The 17,620-nt window shown below is 41.2% G+C and overlaps 1 protein-coding gene across 4 annotated transcripts in view; it reads right to left on the bottom strand.

The window, feature by feature from the left end:
* Positions 1-17,620, bottom strand: part of dip2bb (disco-interacting protein 2 homolog Bb) — a 39,154-nt gene that overhangs the window by 5,887 nt on the left and 15,647 nt on the right. The window contains exons 4-34 of one of the 4 annotated variants that reach the window (XM_077573102.1): positions 15,702-15,827; positions 15,295-15,624; positions 14,234-14,380; positions 14,065-14,082; positions 13,560-13,679; positions 12,581-12,778; positions 12,342-12,433; positions 11,512-11,622; positions 11,306-11,429; positions 10,968-11,077; positions 10,568-10,670; positions 10,405-10,469; positions 9,424-9,517; positions 9,221-9,340; positions 9,016-9,130; positions 8,626-8,765; positions 8,407-8,543; positions 8,245-8,325; positions 8,035-8,162; positions 6,709-6,823; positions 6,396-6,597; positions 4,261-4,373; positions 4,040-4,063; positions 3,249-3,329; positions 2,552-2,675; positions 2,352-2,473; positions 2,032-2,143; positions 1,800-1,909; positions 542-672; positions 293-461; positions 31-201 (exon numbers count right to left, since the gene is read on the bottom strand). In XM_077573102.1, coding sequence (XP_077429228.1) covers positions 31-201; positions 293-461; positions 542-672; positions 1,800-1,909; positions 2,032-2,143; positions 2,352-2,473; positions 2,552-2,675; positions 3,249-3,329; positions 4,040-4,063; positions 4,261-4,373; positions 6,396-6,597; positions 6,709-6,823; positions 8,035-8,162; positions 8,245-8,325; positions 8,407-8,543; positions 8,626-8,765; positions 9,016-9,130; positions 9,221-9,340; positions 9,424-9,517; positions 10,405-10,469; positions 10,568-10,670; positions 10,968-11,077; positions 11,306-11,429; positions 11,512-11,622; positions 12,342-12,433; positions 12,581-12,778; positions 13,560-13,679; positions 14,065-14,082; positions 14,234-14,380; positions 15,295-15,624; positions 15,702-15,827 — 3,833 coding nt within the window. The remainder of the gene's footprint in view (positions 1-30; positions 202-292; positions 462-541; positions 673-1,799; positions 1,910-2,031; positions 2,144-2,351; positions 2,474-2,551; positions 2,676-3,248; positions 3,330-4,039; positions 4,064-4,260; positions 4,374-6,395; positions 6,598-6,708; positions 6,824-8,034; positions 8,163-8,244; positions 8,326-8,406; positions 8,544-8,625; positions 8,766-9,015; positions 9,131-9,220; positions 9,341-9,423; positions 9,518-10,404; positions 10,470-10,567; positions 10,671-10,967; positions 11,078-11,305; positions 11,430-11,511; positions 11,623-12,341; positions 12,434-12,580; positions 12,779-13,559; positions 13,680-14,064; positions 14,083-14,233; positions 14,381-15,294; positions 15,625-15,701; positions 15,828-17,620) is intronic. The other 3 variants (XM_077573104.1, XM_077573103.1, XM_077573105.1) reach the window with 3 other exon arrangements.

The raw sequence follows: 17,620 nt of genomic DNA, 5'->3' as shown, positions 1-17,620 counted from the left end.
ATCTTTTGACCCCGAGTGAAGCTGACCCACCTGCAGACAAACAGCCAAGTTCACTCTGGAGCCAAAAGCAGTGCTGACAGCTCTGGTTGACAATCCCAGATCTTTAAACAGCTTGGAGAAGGAATGCGTGAGGGCCAGGCGAGGGCGCTCCTCTGCAATCACGACGCAACTCCGCACGCATGACAGGTTAACCCCACGGGCCTGAAAAAGCATGGAAAGAAAGTCGCTCAAGTTCACAACACTAGCATAACCTTCTAACTTTTCCTCGACGACATGGACAAGCTGCCCGCACCTTGAGCAACTCTGTTTGCGTGCCCAGCCCTTTAGTGCAAAACTCCATGACGGAATAAGAGCAGAAGGTGTCTCTGACGCGGTACTGGCTGAGACTGCTTAGCCACAGCGACAAACAGCTCTCCAGCTCAAAAGGAGGTATGAGGATGGATTGGTGACCTGAGTAAACACTGCAGGAGGAGAGAAATCAAAGCAGGACAGCGTTAGGAGGATGGCATGCGGTACAAATCCAAGGTTTCGTTTGCTGTACCTAGCGAGGCACCACAAGACAAAGCCCAGACCGCAGTAAGGGTCCAGGCAGATGGCGATTTGGCGAGAAGAGTAGAGCTCACACTGCAGTTTTATGGAGCGGCACAGTGCACTGACGGCTGCATGCGAGATCTGGACAACAAAAGGGACATTCGTGAACAACATATCACTTAACTCATTCACTCCCCGCCATTTTCACTGAAGCAACCCCCTTTGCTCCCGGCTGGTTTACTGGATTTTTACCGATTTTGCAAGGCCCATAGAATATTGTGTTCTATTGCTATAAAAAACATGGAACCTACCAAAAGAAAGATTAGAGACTCTTCTTTCATTAGGGAAAAAAAGGATATTTCTATTTTTTCCATTTTGCAGGAATTAGTATTCGAATAGACGCTCCCCACCTTACGAACGAGTTACGTTCCGGACGATCGTTCGTAAGGTGAATTTGTTCGTAAGTTGCTTCAGTGCTATATTTTGTATTATAATTTATGTTTAAAGCCTATATAAGTATATTGAAGGTTTATATAAGTATGTTTAAGGCTTGTACAGGTAACCTGCATTGGTTTGTACTGAAAAAAACTTTTAATAAAATGGAGAGAATACGTACAGTACTGTACTGTACTACGTATGTTAGAGAGAGAGAGCGAAAGACACACACACAGTATGTACATGTACGTAATAAGATAAATAAAATGAAGTTTAACTTACTTTTGGAAGATGTACTCGATGCTTAAGGAGATGATGGAGGAGGAGGAAGAGGAGGATTTTATATCATGAGAGATTCTTCGTCGTCGCTGGAATCGGCTTCAAAAGTTATTTCCTGCTTCATGGGGACCGGCGTTTCTTCCTCCTCCCCCTCGACACGTTGCTCAGCCTCCAATGAGCTCTCACAGCGGCAATCGTCGGTATTAGCGGCGGAAAGAAGCACTACGCGCAATACAAAATCTAACTTACAGCATCTCTTTCCGAACATTTTTCGACATACTGTACGCGCAGATATGTTCGTATGTACCGTTGTTCGTAACTCGAATGTTCGTAAGTAGGGGAGCGTCTGTATAGCTAAGTTTCATCATTATTCACGAATCTATTTAGAACTGTAAGTAAATCAGCTGCAGATTTTTTTTGTCCATTCATCCAGAAGAAATCATTGATGTTAGACCAAAAGGGGCCTTGCTCAGCATAACCTTCTATTTCTTCCCAACAAACCTTTTCAAATGCATATTTGTCCACCTTTGGAAGAAAATCTGGTCTCATCTCACCTTGACCCCAGTGAGCATGCCTGTCGTGGAAACGCTGAAGTCCAGATACGCTATCATCTCCGCCGTGGGCGGCTTATAGATTTGAGGAGGTCGACGGCGAGGAAGGTCGTCTGCAGGGAACAGAGAGGGAGATTTAGCAAAGGTGATACTACAGAAATGAAACGACTGAAATCTGGACGAGAACTGTTATTTGTAGGTCGCACGTGCTAGGAAGAAATTGCATGTAGCTTACCAGTGTCAATGATTGTTGGCCACGTTTTAATGTTTACAGAGGCAGCAGCCTCCTTGGAGCGCAGTATCCGCATGAGATTTTGAGTGGTGAGGATACATGCTGCTTTACTGACCTGGTGGCAATCAGATGTTAAATGAGAGCTAAATTGATGCAACAAACATCTTATTTTCAGTCTTTGACAGAGTAGAACTCAATCTTTGTCTCTATGCACTCAGTCACAACTACACAAGCTGATGTTATGTTTAAATTTCTTGAAGGTAGAAAAAAAAACTATGTCAACTCTACAACTAGCAAAATCACAAATAAACACACAAACTTACATCAATGATCATACGGACGGTAGGCAGCGTGGCCGCCAGGTTCTGAGGGTGTGGCGGTCTGACGTTTACGGGGACGCAGCCAGCGTAGAGGCAACCGTAAAATGACGCGATCAAGTCAATACCTTACAGAACCAGATTACAAAAAGAAGTCAGCAAATCAATCAAATCAAATCAATGGCAATTATAACAGCGGAACCTACCAGGAGGATAAAGTAACACCACGTTCTCGCCAGTGTTGATGCTGCCTTTCTCCATGAGCGCGGCGGCTATCTTCTCAGCCCGCTTGTGAAGTTGAATGCAGGTCGCCGTGCTCACCGCCACACCCTGCAGGATGAGGAGAGAATCACAGAGACAGACAGAAAAACAAAGTTTAAGACATCTAAATTCTTTTTTTTTTTTTTAATGTATTTTATTTTTTTCCAAACACACACACACACACACGCATATATATATATATATTAGCGCTGTCAAAAGATTACATTTTTAATCAGATTAATCCCATTTTAGAATTTTGATTAATCACGATTAATCGCTGGATTAAAAAGTATTTTTTAGCAAAAAAATGTTGCCAGCCAAATTTAAAGAGCGCCTGTTATGTGTTAATTATTTCGACATTTAATGTTATGAGGACGTCTTCAACATTTTTTGATTCATTGCACACTCATATCCTCCTCTTTTTATAATCAGTTAATTACTTGCATAATTATTAAGTCAATTTTAGTCAACAGCAGGTGCCAAAATGGCCGCCCCCTGAGATGGATTTAAAAAGGGTGGGTTTTGTTGCTTAATTCATATTGTTTAGACTAGTGGGGGCACACTAAACATATTATTGTAAAGAAGATTTTTGGATTGACTTCCCTTTTAATTACTATATTATTTGTCAGACGAAATAGCTACCTTGGCATTAAGAAGCACGTAGAGAACATGATCGGCATCCGTCTGCGCCCTCCACTGTAGAGCCTCTGTCAAGTACTGATGCTGGAAAAAAAGGTTTGCATTTTATTTATAGGTAAGCTTTATTAAGTTAAATACCGAGGGTATGTACAGTCACCAGCCACAACATTAGGTACACCTGCACAATATAATGCAATCGTAAATTCTACCAAGATAATTTTGAGTTGTAGCGGAATTCATTTAACAATATGTTTATTATTATGGTTGTGGTTTGCAATGGTGTAGAATGACATTGCAAGATACTGACAAGTTGGATATACAGTATTCCACCTTTAATGTAGCTATAGTCGGATCAACAACTTACAGTGCAGATTGCTACGATCGCAGACTACATCCACAATATTAAACATATTGTTAAACCAGTTTTCCGACAGCAAATGCGTGCTTGTCAAGGATCCCATTAGAATGTGTAGGTGTACGAAAAAGAAGTGTCCAGTGAGGGTGTTTGGCCTGGATGGGAATAAAACTTAAACACCTACACAAAGCAAGAGCTGCTGCATTCCTGAACATACAGCTGCATAAGCATGAAAAAAAAAAATCCAACTTTTACATAGAAAATTCAAACTATAAAACAAAAGTTAAAATAGCTTATGTGACATGAAAATGCACATAGCTCTGCATGTGTCAGGCAAGAACACAAGCAACCAAAATTCAAGCACAATACAACACTGGTTAGCGTGACAAAAATAAAACGGGGGTATGAGGAAGATACTGGAAAGGGCCGTAATTCTTACCATGACGGTGGGCCACATACAGAGCTACATCCACAAAGACAAGTAAAACAGAGAGAGTAGTTTTTTCTTTACATCTCAATCTGACGTGTGTCCTACAACAGTCTCCATTTGCCTATAGGTGAACTATCAGACCGCACTCTGAGGAAACGCGTGTTGAACATGCATGTAGTTTAAAAATATTTAAAAGTAGGCAGCTGTTTTAAAGTGGGAGGCCAAACTACCTTGCGGACGAGATCCTGGTCGTCGATCATGCCGAGCTCTCTGCCTGCCGCCTGAGCGATCCTCTTCCCTGCCACCAGATTTCCCACCATCACAGACGCAGGACCAACACCAACTATAGGGAACATTGGAATTATTGTGTTACTTAATTTAGAATTTAGCGTATTTTTAACATTGCCGTCAAATGTGAAATTTCTTTTTTTTTCTTTCTTTTTTTAAGCAACTAGGATATACAGTGCTGCTTAAAAGTTTGTGAACCCTGCAGGCATGGTCAAATTTTTTGGTATAAAATATTAAAATAACCTTATTAAATGTTTAGTCATAGCCCAATCTACTATGCTGACATTGAAAATAATAGACTTGAACAAAAAGAATGCTAATATTGTCATTCATTCTTGAACAAAAGTGATTTGATGATATTTTAGAAGGTCGTCCACTTTTACGCGGGATTGTAGTAATTTTCAGTGTTCTCTAGTTGCAGATGATCTGCTTCACAGTGGAATGATAAAGCAAATTATTTTTTTAGATGACTTTAGAGCTTTCCCCAGACAGATGTGCTGTCACTACCCATTTCCTGAGGTCCCATGAGATTTCTCTTCCTCTCAGAATGACTGACCTGTATGGATTCACCTGGATAAGACTAAAGTGACGAGGTTTTGTCTCTATTTTAGTCAGCGATGCACAATTTTTTCGCTAAACCTCTCATTTCATTGTTCCATTTCAGTGGTTAGTTTAGCTACCAATTTGTCCTACCTGATCCTACTTGACTGCTTGTTTTAAGCAATGCAGCTCAGGGTTCACTTACTTTTGCACCCAAACATGAATTGACCAAAAACTCTTTTTAATAAAGTTTTGATAAAAATAAAAATAAAAAAAGAACAATGCATTAAATTGATTAATCTACACCTGTTATTATGGGACTGCTGAGCGTAGCAAGCAAGCAGCACATATTACTATCCTACAAAAATGGGTTTATTGCGGTTATTATATCATCTTCCACGGATTTTTCCGCAAAAATGCGGCCCGTATTGTAGATCGCACCGGGACAAATGAGGTATCAAACGAGCGGCTCGATCTGACTCGGTGCGGTATTATTTTTCTAGGAATTCCCACTTACCACGGCGACGCAATACCCCAAAAACTACCCCAAAAAGTGCCATAGGAATGAATGGGAAATGGAAAGACAAAATCACACATCAAGCACCTTTTTCCAAGACACGCTGTGCACGCATACGCTATCCGACCGATACGAATTTTAGCTCATTTTGTAGGAATTTTTCCCATCTTTAGCTCAGTGTCGAATTTTTTTTTAAGGAATGAAAGCTCTCCCCTCTGTGCGGGTTCAAAGACAGTGAGTCATATAGCATTTTAACACACTCTGTTTTAGCAATTAGCCAGAGTGCCGGGAAGCAACAAATCTCTTGCCAAAAGTCAAAAGTTTCACTTCAAGTTGTCACCATGGCCACAATCTTTTCTCACTAGACGTCAAATTCTCACATTTTGTAGTCACGAGTGTCTTCTTTCAGACAAACTAACTTTTATTTGGCTAAGGTGTCATTTAGTACCTTTATTTTCCCTTTAAGCTCGGACAAGTCGGACCAACTCGCCTATCTCTGCCATGTTAAATTCAGGCGCCTTTCGCTCTTCATTTCTGATAAATCATAAGTTTTCAACCTGCTCTCATTTGGTCATTTTTCATCCGATTAAAAAAATGAGAACATGCTCGTGTTCCCCAAACCCTTGCCGTTCTAACGAGCCATTTCTTGAATCTGTATCTTGAACCGTTAAGTCGTGAGAGGCTTTTGTTCAAGGGGTGCGTCTCTCATAGAATCTCAATGGAATGTGGGGCGCGTGACGGCTCCAAGTCAAAAATGGGTGTGCGTTGTTAAAGTGACAGTGACATATTTTTAGATTATGGTTAACTTCCACATTTCTTGACCGATTCCAGTCGTTTAAATTTTAAACTGTTCAGCTCATTACCAAAGAGTCAGCAGTCCCATTCAAAATTTCCGCGGGAATTTTTCTAGTTTCATATAAGATGTGATGGTTCAGATTGAACAACAAAATCAGGTTGAAACAATTGGAAAGTCCAAATTGCTCAAGAGGTTGACAAACTTTTGAGCAGCACTGTACATACCTGGCTGCTTCTGACGGGGTTTAGGCAGGTTGGTGACACAAGTATGAGGACACATGAGGATGTTGCAGGGGTGCAGGTTGCCGTCTAAGAAGAACTGCTTGGTGTCAGAAATGTGGATGCCCCCCAGAGGTGTTTTAGGTAAAGTGTTGGCTGGGACCAGAGCCAGGCAGTAGAGGCCCACTTGGTGGATACTGTCAATTGCCTGTACAAGGAAAGAGGTAGAGAATGTTGACTATTTTATATAGAGCATATTAGATTTTACAGAACATTAAAAAAATCAAGGCAGAGTAAAACATCTGAGCTGGGCTAGTACCTGAAGTACTCGGCTCATCCACTGGAAACTGTCCTCCTCGCTAGCGTCTGGCCTCTGCTCGGCCACAATCACCACTCTCTCATCATAGAACACAGTGACTGAAAACACAGCGATCCTGATACACACAAGGACGCACACACAAATGGGAAACGGGTGTAATATCTTCAAAGTCTTGTTTTTAAAATGACTCGAGGTTGACAAGCAAACAGCTCATTCACACACCTTCCTGCCTACACATTCCACAGTGACCCTTAGTTTTTACGACTTCTAATCAAAACAGCTAAGTGTAAAATTTCAAGGCATAATAGGTCCTTTGGTAAAATGAATTATGGTTCTGGGGGTGGATGGTTCCTCGGATACAATAGTGACACAACTGGCCAAAATGAACTCTTGTCGTTGAACCTTTATTTTGAGTTTTAACAAAAATGTATTTACTCATATTCAACCCTGCTTCGAAAAGCATCCGTCCTACTATTTACTGTTTTACTTCTTTGTAGTCTCCCAAATAATTACTTGAGTATTTAATGAAAAAAATCACATGTACTGAATAGTCAGTAAGTTCAGATTCAGTATTTTTACGATCAGAGCACGGCATGAACATCAAATAAACAAAATAGAAAATATGGGGGTGAGGGTTAGTAAGTTTGACGGGGAATTTTTGTAGGCAGATTTTTTTTTAGGCAGACAGATGAGTGGATGTTCTTTTTTTGTAGCCTGTAGGTAAACATAGATAAATTGTGCCTTTTCTAACCGTGAGCCATATACTGTTACTGTATTTCTCCATTATTTCTGCTATGCTTCACAAAAAAACAGTCACTTTGAAAACTTTGCTTCCGTGTGGGGCCGTGTGTGGTCATGTGACTTCCTGGCTCTATTTGACAGGTCAAATGGAGTCAAATGGTGATTTGGTGAAACTGACTGAATCTGACTAACCAAAAAACATAAATCACAAACAAACATAGATGTCAGTGAGCCAAATATTGCTCAATGCAACGGAATACAACTAGTGGTTCTTTGTAAGAAAAGCAAAAAGTGTGTTGCATTAAAACTACTCTGACAAGTATCCAAAAAGTTATTTAAGAAAATGTATTGGAATGAATGTACCTACCCAACTCTGTTTTGTCTAAAAAATGACGGTGAAAATTAAATGATGGTGATTAAGTAAATAACATAAAAATGCTGATGGTGACCTCGGAATTTTGTCTGGTTCCATACTTTGCCCAGAGTTTTGACTGACCTCCTTTGCATCTATACAATTAAACTGCAAGTACAATAAATGCCACATAGCGTCTTAGTGGAGCAGTAGCATGCTAACCAGCCTCTCACCTCCCACGATAGACCGTCTTGACCGGCTCCACGGCGAGTGCGGTGGCCACTAAGTCGTCTGCGTTATGTCTCCGTCCGCTCACCTGCAGGAGACCCTCGATTTTGCCGACGACAAAGATCAGACTGCCCTATGAATGCACAGTTGGGTTGTTAGCAAGAAAGGATAGCTAGCTCATGTTAGCACAAATGTGATCAAATGGTCCAACTCACTGGCCCAACAAAGCCCAGGAGTCCTGACCGCACAAACGGAATCTCTCCGATGGGAACGCCGTTAGCATTGACCGGTATCACCTGAGCACAGGGACAGAAGGGTGGAAAAATCAAACGGATGATGCAATCTTTACAAGAGGAACTTTAACTACACTTTCATACCTCAAAGGTGTTTTTGGTGACCCCTGGCAGGCCGTAGTACATGGTGCCTCCAGCCCGGGAGTTAATTATGATCTCACCTATCTCATCTGTTTTACACAACTGAGGAGGCCCGTCTGGCTTGACTATGCACATCAGAGCTGGAAACACACAAAGGGGGAATTTTTTAAAAATATATTTTCATAGTTTCCTTTAGCTCATTCTCTTATGCTTAAATATCACCTCCTGGCATGACATGCCCTACATCCTGCACGGTGAGGGCAGAATTTTTGTCCTCTGTGTTGACCCTGATGACACCATGGCTCAGGCCGCCCAGGGAAAGGACGGCGCGGGCAGGAAGTGGTGCGCCCGGTAATCCAGCTCTGCATGAATGAGGGTTTAACCAAATATCAGTGTTTAGTCAGCAGTAACAAACTCACTGACCAGCAGAGAAAAACACATTTTGAATTAAGGAGCATGATTGTACATTTTAGGTCATTATCAATTGGGCTGTTCAATACCACTTTTTTTTCAGACCTTGTACGAGTGCTCAACTCTTGAGTAATCACTGATTCCGATACCAAGTACCAATACCACAAAATGGATGGATGCAAATGTGGACCAGAGACACACCTGCGTATTGCTACCGTCATGGCCTCAGGGGATGTAGCACAGGGACAGATGACCTCAGGCTTCAGCCCGTGGGATTGGAAAACGTTCAGGAAGGCATCACAGGAAGAAACCGACCCTGCACACAAAAACACACGCGAAGAAATGGGCGGGGCTCAAGGTATGACTGTGTCGTTTTGAAGGGAAAAAAATCACAAGGATTTCTCACAGGGGTTAGCGCCATCAGCAACTATCAGCATACGCAACGACACCAGGCTGATGTCTCTTTGCTCCCGGTGGGCCATCATGGCCCAGTGCAAGTCCCGACACTTCACCAAAGCTAATCGGGCTGTAAAACAACCGTTTGCATTCTGTAGCACCTCAACGTATCTTGGGCAAGTAATTGTCAAGGTGAGCCACAAGTGTTTTTACCTTTGTGGATGTGAACCCTCTGCACCCAAGAGAGAGGACACGCTTTCATGACTGCATAGGGAACACTTATAGTGTGGATCCTGTTCATCACAGCCTGTTAGCAAACAACATCTGATGAAGCAGTTAAGCATGAAAATACATCGTTTTTTTTGTTTTATTGAAGGAAATAATATGTTTTAAAGAATTAGGCCGTATATATTGTGAACAATGTATTTATATTAGTGACAGGAAACCACAAGAAACAAAATGGCATGTTCTTTCCAGAATTCTTATGTTATTATAATTTGGTCCACTTGTTAGTTAGAATTGTTGAATTTGATGAAAAACAATGCAGTGTTTTTGTAGCAAACATCGGTACATTTGAACATCTAATGAAATTAAAGAGGCGTAACCAAAATTATGTCATCACAAAGATAAAACATATTTAAAATATAATATTATTTTATAAAGGTAAAAAAAAAGTCTTGCCAATAACGTTCTATGCAGCCCTATTAGTCTAAATACAGTATTCTAGTTAATATTGTGTGTGTGGAATATGAGTTAAGCAGCAAAATCCAGCAGTTTTCGTCAATATCAGAAGGCGGCCATTTTGCTCATTTCTGTCGACTAAAAATGATATCACAGTTGCTCAGGCAATGACCAATCGCAGCTCAGCTTCAGAAAACAGGTGAGCTGTGATTGGTCATTGCCTGAGCCCTGAGCAGCTCTGATGTCATCTTCAGTTGACAGCTAGTGACAAAATGGCCGCCCCCTGCGATGGATAAAAATGGCTGGATTTAGCTGCATAACTCATATTCCACAAATGTAATATTAATCAGAATGTCATGTTTAGACTAGTGAGGTCACATATATTATTGTCAAGAAATGTTTAAGATTCTCCTTTAAGTTTTAATTGGCGCAACTCTGCATAACTGTGACTAGTTTTGACCATGTCAACAAGTGCCCATTATTATACCTTTGCAACCATAAACACTAACTCACCGTGAGCACCCCATGCCAAAGACCCATGTCCTTCTTACAGTCTAAAACATTGACCAATGTTTCACCTGTGACAGATAAATATAGGATGCCACAATTATATGAGCTGTAACAAACCTAACTCTCAGCCAAAAGTGCCTACTTTAGAAAGTCGACGCTCACTCACCCTCGCAGTAGTTGCAGGCCTGGGTTAGTGCTTGGCAGTGGGTCAGCATGGCAACCTTAGACACCGCCACGCCAACCACGGTGCCCTCTTTATTTGCTTTGTACTGTGGAAAAAGGGAGAGAAAGAGTAGCAGTACAGTTGGGATCAAGTGGACTCCTTTTCAGCATCCATTTATTGTCAAGTCAGAGAGATTTTAGCCGTGTGTTTGACAAACGGTCAGCTAGTATAGGCTGCAGCTCACCCGTGACCTAAACTCATTCACTGCCATTGACGGCTATAGACGTCAAAGATCAATTTGTACTCGGATGACTGTGAATGAGTTAATTAGGACAAGCGCTACATATATAAAAAAAAAAAGATGGATATTTCCACACAAAAAAACAACAACTTTGTCACCTACCTCAATGTAGGCAGGGTCTGTGTTGGCCGTTGGTATGTGCGGCTGCCAGTCTTTCGAAGGCTTGGTCAGGTACTTTGAGTCCGTAATCACCCATTTCATTCGAGGCCAGCCTGGCAGACAGACAAAGGCACCAGTGAAGGTAAACGGATGTTGGCTTCATTTAAAGACTAATTTGATCAGACTCAGAACATCCCTGTCTGGAGTCATACTTTTGATTATCTTGATATTCTTGGCTTGTTCCGAACATTCACAGAAAGTCTCACATTGGAGTATAACTAACATTTAATTAATTAAATGTAATAACATGTTCATCTTTAATGCCGTTATGATTCTACAACCTTTGAACTGCATTATTTCTCCAGTGGGGGTCTTGGGTAGACCTTTCAGACATATCTCGCTGGTGAGCGCCAGGCCCACACCACAGCTACCAAGGAGAAAGCCCACCTGGCTGATGCCCGCATCCTACATGTCCAAAGCACAAACACACACAAATGTTCATTTCCTTAACTCCTGAGGAGGAACATTCACTGTAGAAACACCTCACCTTGCGGGAGAGCGGCACCTCTATTGGTACAGGTATGACCTCAGCCAGAAGGCAGCCATAGAAGGCCACCCAGAACATCCCGGGGTCACTGTTGGGGTACACGAGTGCCACCTACAAAGACATTAAATGGATATAAAAAAAAAATAAAAAAGCAATTCCCCATATTTGCATTTGTTTGTTAGTTTTGTGGTTATCGGAGAAAGAAGGAAAAGACAGACAGGACTCTTTCCTCTGTGTCAATAATATGTTATATGTGACCTCACTACTCTAAACGTGGAATATGAGTTATGCAGCAAAAATCTAGCCATTTTTATCGGGGCGGCCATTTTGCCACTTGCTGTCGACTGAAGATGACATCACAGTTGCTCGGGGCTCAGGCAAGGACCAATCACAGGTCACCTGTCTTCTGAAGCTGAGCTGTGATTTGTTGTTTCCTGAGCCCTGTACAACTGTGATGTCATTTTCACTCGACAGCAAGTGGCAAAATGGCCGCCTTCTGATATTGATAAAAACTGCTGGATTTTGCTGCTTAATTCATATTCCACCAACGCACTATTAACCACAATACGGTGTTTACTATTTAGACTAGTGGGGCTGCATTGAACATATTTTAGTCCCCCAAAAATGGGGGGGGGGGGGGGACGTCCACTATAAGATTTCTTAGCAAAGTTTCAAGGGAATCGGTTAAGTACTGTACTTCTTGCATAATCCAGCAAACTAAAAAAAAAAAAGGCAATCAAAACAATATTTCCCCCTTTGCACTTTATATTGGTCATAAAATTAAACATTTTCGTAGACGTGATGCTTGTGTGACTCTTTTCTGTCCTCACCCTGTCTCCGGGTTTAAGAATCTGCTCGTTTTTGGTGCCCAGCTTGTTGAGAAGAGTGTACGCAAGTTTCACACTGCGACTCCATAGCTTCCCTAAAAGACGCAGTGACAGGATTGCACATTTAAACACTGCTTAAGAAAAAAATAAATACAATAATGAGTCATGTTTGAAGTGTTTAAGCTCAGTTACTTCCAAATAATTATCAGCAATTTTGTGATATTAATACAATCAGCTCTCACCATAAGTCAGCGTGTAAAGCGGTTTGCCTGTGATGTCGAGAGCTGTGAGGGCGGGGCTCTTCCCCTGCGTCGCCCCCCATCGGGCCAACGCAGCTTGCAAGGCTGGGGGCCAATTGCTGACCACCCCCAAAGGTTCGCCCTTCACCGGGATGATCTGACGACCTTCTGGCTTGGGTGTGTTAGGGTCCGGCTGGGGCACTGAGATAGAAAATCAGAACGACATTATTACAGTATAAATGCATTAAAATGGAAAGGCGATTGAATAAAAAAAAATAGGGTTGTGAGGCGATTATTTATTTTTTTATTTGTAATTTTTTGCATGACTTCAATAGTTAACTCACAATTTTTTGCAAATTTTATATCTGTTCTAAATGTACAATAAAGTGTACAATATTTGCTAAGTTTTCATGATACTCAACAAAAAAGTGGATTTTTTTAAAAAACTAATATAAATATGGGTGTTTCTTTTAGTCATTGATACAGTAATTTCATAATCATTCATAAAATTGAGTTAAAATTAAAAAGATGTACTGTACTGTAAAAAAACAAGTGTGATATTGATTTGTGTTGAGGTAATTTTTCTGCCACTAGATGGCATAGTTGCATTTGTAAGGCGCTTGTGACAAGTCAGTGCATTTTTCTTTTCATATAAAGAGGTATTTAATCTTTAACATAAAGTAAATTGTGAAATTTTGCACATTTTTAAAATGGAAAAATATAACTTGACACCAGTCTCCACAAATATATGCATTATTATGAAATTTATTATTATATGTCTGCTGCGTTGTGACTGGAAATCCCCCAGTACAGGCTTTCCAAGTAAGGGGTGGTCATTAATCGCGCGTTAATTTTTTTTTGTGGCTTCAAAGAAACTTTACATTAAATCAAAATGAACGCATTAATTTTGACACTCCTAAAAAAAAAAACATCTACTGTATTGTATGTGCATACATGATGATGAACAGCTGTAGTGCCTCACCTTCTACTATCTCCTCCGAGTCATCAGTGAAAAACTCACTAAGGGGGGGCCTCTTTGGTCTCTTCAGCGTGTTGAGCAGTTGCTGAATCTTTGTGGACACTCTGCTGTTCACTGGAACTCCTACGAGGCCAAGGTGGAGATTTGGGGTGAATTTTCAGCACACAGTCACACACAACACTCGTGCACACGCTAACAAAAGTGTAGCTGTTTGAGCATCGTATCTTCTCACAGTCTGCTGCTTCTCAACCCACAAAATGTGACTAATCTTACATTTGTCTTGAATTGCTGTCATGTTTGGGGATAAAAAAGCAGCACACGTTGAGTGGGATCATCACAAGGAAAACGAGGTGAGAGTTGGGTCAGGAGTGTGTTTTTGGACTAGGACTGTATGTCCACTGTGCGTATTAATTTCTGTATGCATTTATTACAAACAATAGGGAGAATTGGGGGTAAAAACAGCAAAGACACAAGGCTGCGGACAAAATACATGAAGGCATTTCCTTACTCTGGAGATTAATTCTTCCTACCAGCCAGTCAAAAACATGTGACAGAGCAAAAGCAGAAAAAAGCAGTACAGTCCAATTAATGCCACAAATGGAATTAAATTGACAGAAATATTTAGCGAGGCTGCCATATAGCATACAAAAACAAAAGAGTGCAAGGTAGCGGATTACCGTCTGCGGTCTCCATCATGCTGGAGCGACTCTGCCCTCGACTCATTCCACGGACCGTAGCGTTGGACGGCAAGTCAACCCGCGGGCCTCTGGCTGGAAGGACGACTGCAGTTACATCTGGAGGTGGGGCGCTGTTCTCCGGGGGAGCTGCGGGAAGTGGGATGAAAAACAATTGTATTTAATAGACAGTAGCATTTACAATTGCATATTAGAGTAATTTCTGGACTATAAGCCGCACCCGACTATATGCCGCAGGTGTTTTAATGTTCCCGCTACTTTCTTTTCCATAATGAGGGCACAAATTGTCTATCTCACGTTCTGTCTCTCCTACTGTATTTGGGCTCACTTGGTTTGTTTTGCTCTGCCTGACGCTCTTGCGCTTCCTTTATAGTGCGCCCCCTTGTGATCTGATGGATAAGCCGCACCTTTGTATTAGCCGCAGGGTCGAATGCAAGTAGTCTTGTATTCTCTGTATCGTATTTAAAAATAAAATCCCAAGAATAAAGACTCTAGCAATATTACACCTTTTTCTCATGGAATAACTTTACCAAAATATATTTATTTAATTTTCTGTGTACCCATACATAACATGCGGCACCACAATTATACGCAACTAGGAATTAATTAAATTATTAACGTATTATTAGAGTTGTCCTGATCCGATCGGGGCAGATCACGTGATTTTCAGCTGGTCACTATCGGTTGAAAAAGATGGGATTTGTAAATGTTTTTAATTAATAAAGTTAGGAATGACATATCTTAGTTTTTTACTTGACTTGTACCACTGGTGATTTACAGCCACATAAAAAAGTATCATCTTGATACAATTTGGGCGTGGTCTTCGTTTTCTTCCTCACTACATTGCATTGCAGAGGTATTGGATCGACAGATACACAAAATCAAGTGACTTGGACTCGGGTGCAAAATAAAATGTGATCGAGACATCCTAATGAATGAGTATGAAATTAGTTCAATTATAACAATAATAGTTTCTCTCTATACCGTAATACTTTTGTAAAAACTGTGGAACAAGTGTTCAGCTAGACAGTGTACTGGCTCACCGATGCGACTGTGAGCCATCATGTCGGTGACGGCGGCAGTGTGCGGCGGCGACGGCGGCTCGTGCTGGGGCTGGTGGTGCTGCTGGTACTGAGGCTTGTACAGAGGTTGGTACTGAGGCTTGTACTGAGGCTGAGGCTGGTTGTGAGGCTGCGGCTTGGCCTCTCCGTGCGACATGGTGGAGGAGGCCGATGAGGATGTGGACGAACCCAGGGCCGAGCGGTTGATCCAACAGTCGGGGGTCTGCATGCTGGCATTGAGCATAGGGGCGGGGACGACCACCGACGACTGCCTGCGCACCGAGGTCTCGTCCTCAGAGGCCGATGAGGAGTCTGAGGGGAAATGTATCACAAGAATAAAAAGTAAGCAATTGAAGTGTCTCAAGTGCCTCCGTGCAATTTTCTCCTACCTGGTGGTGTGCGTGTTTCGACGGGGGACGGCACATAGGTTGAACGCCGTTTAGTAGGCATGGGCAGTGCCATTTTTTCTTCTTTATGTTTAGCCAGAGCTGCTTGTACTGCTTCAGAGTGAATATCTGACAAAACAGATTAAAAACATGTTAATAGACAAAAACAATATCAACTGCTATTACAATAATAATTAATTCAAAATATGTGTTGTACAAATTAGCAGCTAAAACTGTACTACAATGAGGAAACAACAGATTAATTACAGCACAGTGTTACTTGAATATTTACATTTTGCGACCTCATTATATTACAATTTTGCTGTTTTTTTTTGTGTGTGCTCACAACAGAGCCCTAATATAAAAGTCAATCTTTGGCGCCAGCTTGTTGTATCTTGGTGCCAAGGAACTATGTTGAAGTGAAGGGAGGAGCTTATTAAGAAGGTGGGAAGTCCTGTCTCATAGAAAAGTGGTGTTTTACTGCCTTCTTAGTTGCATAGGCAAGTATAATTTTTTTTTTTCTATTTTGGTTATTCACAGCAAGGCTCGGTCCTGGACAAACGCTGAAGATGTTGAAAAAGGTATTAAATTTACGTAAATTACTCCGACAACATTTAACCCCAGAATTAATCTTTCTTTTCCACATTATATACTTACCCATGGTCGAAAATAATATACATTTTCAAAAGTTTTGTCATATAAATCCTTAATATGGAAGCTTTAATCATGATTAAAGGTATAAAATACATAAATGTAAAAATCAAGGCTCATAGCATAACATACATGTATACATTTCTTTTAAATTAGATGCCTTCAAATACACCCTTTTCACACAAGTCTATTTTTTCCAAGAAACTAATATAAATGTCCTTAGGATAAGCATTTTTGTACTCAGACAAATAAAACAACAAAGATAAACATTGTTTTAATCTGTACAGAAAGCACTTTGTAAACACGTCCTGTAACGTTTGTAATCATTTTAGTTTTGTTAAATAATCTGTTGTCAAAGAAGGAACAGAAGAAAGGCCGTGTGTTCCCGCTGAAAGCGTAATCACAATAAGAGGAGGCTAACTGTTCATTAACCCACGCACATAATTGCAGATGCTTTCACTTGATGACACCCACAGGCACATTAGAATTGAACCCTTACATGGGCAGCCACGCGTTCACAGTGTGTATGGAAGCAACCCACTCGGTGAGACATAACATCGACTGACTGCATTTGAGCATCAAAAGATTTAAAAAAAAATAATAAAACATCAAATGCAGCTCACATTGAGCCTCACAATTACATAACTGTTGATCTTTTGCTCACATTTGCGGCTACCACAGGAGAGAGGATGATTCCTTTCACGTCTGGGAGGTTAAATAATGTCTCCATGGCGATAGCATGGTGGGGGATCCTGACGTCTTTTGATTTATCGAAGCTGAATCATTACTTTTACAAACACTACTATTATAATAATTTCCCAATAGGATAGATCAACCCTTAATATTCTGCTTGGCTACTTGTAGAGCACATTTTCAGTTAGTCTTAACGTAATAAGCCTGTAAAGCCAATTGTGCCAGTCTTTAAGGCTTTTTACGCCCCCCAGTGGGAGTTAATAAATACTTTTATCCCCATTGTTTCTGAACAAAAAAGGGTCAGTGTGGTATTTGAAACGGCTTTTTGGCCGCAAGAGAACTCTCCTGATAAGAAGAGGAGGAAAAGGACAGCTAAGAGGTGTGTGTCATTCCAGAGGGAGTTTCATTTTACAGTCTCACATCTTCTGCCTGCAATCCACTGCTGAGCTGTCTTTTCCCCCATAGATAAACATCCTTGTGTTCTCCACAAGGCCTCCTCCTACATGGCCTGGAAGTGATGTCATTTTGCAAAGGGATGGTCCTCACTAAGGGGGATCCCCAGCTACTAAACTGTCTCT

This window comes from Vanacampus margaritifer, chromosome 8 (genome assembly GCF_051991255.1).
Source record: "Vanacampus margaritifer isolate UIUO_Vmar chromosome 8, RoL_Vmar_1.0, whole genome shotgun sequence".
Classification (NCBI taxonomy): Eukaryota; Metazoa; Chordata; class Actinopteri; order Syngnathiformes; family Syngnathidae; genus Vanacampus; species Vanacampus margaritifer.
The sequence above is the reverse complement of the archived record's forward strand: the minus strand, read 5'-3'. Positions and strand labels throughout refer to the sequence as shown.